Source organism: Malania oleifera, chromosome 3, assembly GCF_029873635.1.
Source record: "Malania oleifera isolate guangnan ecotype guangnan chromosome 3, ASM2987363v1, whole genome shotgun sequence".
In the NCBI taxonomy this organism is placed as follows: domain Eukaryota; kingdom Viridiplantae; phylum Streptophyta; class Magnoliopsida; order Santalales; family Ximeniaceae; genus Malania; species Malania oleifera.
Genome location: NC_080419.1, coordinates 23,502,321 through 23,505,582, shown reverse-complemented (window position 1 = coordinate 23,505,582; position 3,262 = coordinate 23,502,321). Strand labels below are relative to the sequence as shown.

General features: G+C 43.5%; 1 protein-coding gene across 1 annotated transcript; it reads right to left on the bottom strand.

Annotated features, from left to right (window-relative positions):
- Nucleotides 1-974: 974 nt before the first annotated feature.
- On the bottom strand, nucleotides 975-2,807 carry LOC131152140 (anthocyanidin 3-O-glucosyltransferase 2-like). Its single transcript, XM_058103815.1, has one exon. The coding sequence runs from the start codon at nucleotides 2,673-2,675 to the stop codon at nucleotides 1,191-1,193; it is 1,485 nt and encodes a 494-aa protein (XP_057959798.1). The 5' UTR covers nucleotides 2,676-2,807; the 3' UTR covers nucleotides 975-1,190.
- Nucleotides 2,808-3,262: the final 455 nt, after the last annotated feature.

Here is a 3,262-nt window from a genome sequence, read left to right as displayed (position 1 = left end):
TATCGTCTTCTGAGCATTGGCTCATCCCAATGTTGAAACCTTTTTCAGGTGATTTAGGTAGGCGAGCAGATCAGGCTCGCAGGTAGAAGGGCGTTTGTAGTGCCCTGACAGCAAAGTGAGTATAGTGGAGGGTTTTTGCATTTGCCATAGCTAGCTGAGGGCAATTTTGGGGATTTAGTAACACATGTATATATTCTTTTGGGAAACACGATAGCACTCTGGTATTGTACAGTATGGTATATTGTTATGTATGGAAATGTTTATTTGTATTATGCTTTTCACTGCTTAGGATAATGTTATGGTATCAGAGTATGGTAATTATTACAGTGGAAAAAAAATTTATGTTAATTAAGCAGGTCGTTACACGTAAGGTGCGGTGGTAAGGTCTTACTTGAGCAATTGTTAGAGAATTGAAGTTACTCGTATAAAAGAGACCATTTCCGTTTAAAGGAGAGCTGTTGGAACTCACAAGTGAGAGTAGATTGTTGAAAATTTCACTTGTGAATTTGTTTCACATTGAAATTATTGAATAGATGATAGGTGCTTATATGCATGATTGGACCAAAGACTCAATAGACTTAAGATTTTGGGTTAAGTATATCAAGTTCATCCATGGACTCCTTCGACACTAACAGTTGTTGTCATAATTTTATGGGTACATCTTTCTTTCCTAATAAATGTTATCACTTTGAGATCGAATTGCAAATGAATTATTAAGTTGTTAGTGATTCGGTGATTTGGCTCTATAAGGGCTCATTCATTCTCATATATGAGCAAGCTTTTAAACTTATTTTGAAGGCTTGTATATTAAGCAAATTGAGCTTAAGCTTGAAACCCTCTTAGCTCAAGCCTAAGTTTAATGAAAACCCTCTTAGCTCAACTTTGAACATAACGGATTGATTTGAATTTGGTTAATATTCAATGCATGCATAAACCTATATACTAAAAAAATATAACTCTAATTTGCTTAATAATTTAAACTCAATCAAAGTTCAATGCAACCTTTATTTGAAACCTCCTTGGCTTGATAATTCAAATTACAAAGTCAAAAAATTATTTAAAAAAAAAATGAAAATAGCTAAATTTAACTATAAATAACCCAAACATTTCTAAATCTCAACACTTCTTTTGTTGATGTATTATTTGAATTCTTTTAATTTATTTCATTTCATTTATTTGTCTTGGTAATTTCATGGCATGTTACTAATTACATCGTCAATGAAACGTCCCAGCGACGCATAGGACGACCCTCCTTCTAAAAGGGTCTTCCTGCTCTTCTCTTTCATCTCCTTCACCTTCGCCCTAATCGCACTGTCTTCCTCCATCACAACCCTAATTCCCCTCTCTATATCTGTCGCACCTACAATGCGGCTACTCTCTTTCCACAGCTCCTTCTTATAATCTAATGTGATCTCCACGCTCAATCCCAATTCCTTCACCATTTGAAAGGCGTTGATTCGCTGCTCTGCATACATCGGCCACGTGGCAATCGGAACCCCGCACCACACGCTCTCTAGGGTTGAGTTCCACCCGCAATGAGACACGAACCCTCCGATCGATGGGTGAGACAAGATCGCCACTTGTGGAGCCCATCCAATAATCCTCCCAATGTCAGCAGTTCGCTCCATAAACCCTTCCGGCAATACTTCTTCTGGCGGCGATGCGTTCTCGCCGGGAAGTGGAAGCGTGTTCTTCGGCGGAGGCTTACGTAAGGACCACAAGAATCTATATCCACTGTTCTCGACTCCACCCGCAATCTCTTTCACTTGGTCCACACCGAAACTTCCCATGCTTCCGAAGCATAGGAACACAACCGAGAGAGGAGGCTGCGCATCCAACCACTTCATGATCTTTGTGGACCCCACCTCATTCGAGGGCTCATTTACTGGGCCAAGAATGGGTCCCACAGGATACACAGTCGGGATTTTAGTTTTACCTTCGCCTAGAATCGACTGGAGCACATGTGCTTCTAGCTCCATGAACGTGTTGACCATAATACCCTTAGCTCTTCGGTAGCTTCTAGCACGGCCGATGAAGGCGGAGGACCCCCCGTTTACCTTGTCCCGCGCCGCGGTCGGCAAAGCTTCGGCGGGAACCGGGTTAACGAAACACGGGATGGATAACTCGTCCGAGTCCTTGAGCTCGGCCGGGTCGAGGCCGAGTTCGTCGTGCAGATCTTGGAGATTGAAGTAGAGACCGAGAGCGCAGGCGCCGGAGGTGTAGAAGAGGTAGGAAGGGACGCCGAACTCGTCGCCCACGTCGATCATAGGGGTGCAGAACATGTCGACGACGAAGCCGGCCAGGCGGGCCGAGTCGGATTCGGACTCCGACCCGGTGAGTCCGAGTTGGGAGACGGCGTCCCTGACGGCGGGCTTGTAGGATTCCAGGAAGGTAGAGAAGGTGGCGGGAGAGAAGGAGGGCACCGGTTTTGCCCCGGGCGGAGGAGGAAGGTGGAGGAAGCGGATGCGGGCGGCGACGGAGGAGGGGGTGGATGAAGCGAGGGAGTGGGCGTAGGAGGAGGCTTTGGAGTGGTCGGAGGAAGGGGGGGGGATGAGGAGGAGGGTGACGGAGAGTTGGCGGTGGCGTAAGAGGAGGAGCTTGGCGATCTCAACCGTGGAGACCAGGTGGCCCACCAGAGGTGAGGGTATGAACACCAGCTCTGCTCTCTTCTCCATTCTACTTGCTTTTCCCAAGCGTCTCTCTTCCAGGTTGGCCTTTTAATTTCAATGAGAAGATTAGTCAAAATATTATTATTAATAATAATTAAAAATATTTATTTTGTCCTTAGAAAATAAATACTTTCGCGTTGCCAACCTACCAACTACACTTTAAAATATATATATACTTGCATTCAAGATGCCAAATGTCAAAGATTGATTGGAAATTAGGGGGAGAAGCATGATGTCATGGCTTCGCTGGCAAAACTGTCGCCATACGCTTTTTAGGCCATAGGCTGTTCTTTCTGTGGACCTGGAGTTTTTCCCCCTTTTATTAATGCTGCAAGATTCAAAGCTAATGGGAAGTGAGAAGGTGCTGCCTGACAGAGTAAATCTTGCAGGATTAACATGCAAGATTTAAAGATTCAGCCTTGGTGGTGACGCGTGGCACAGAGTAAATTTGACAGGATTAACTTGCAAAATTTACTTTAAAATGCTTATATCTAATTAAGAAAATAAAATATTTTACTTCGAAGTTAATAAAACAAAATATATTTTAATTGTAAAAAAAATTATAAAATACTTTTTTCAAGAAGGCTTTTGAA

What these genes read in the sequence shown, in the direction of transcription:
- LOC131152140 (XM_058103815.1), bottom strand. Translation starts at nt 2,675, where the DNA reads ATGGAGAAGAGAGCAGAGCTGGTGTTCATACCCTCACCTCTGGTGGGC.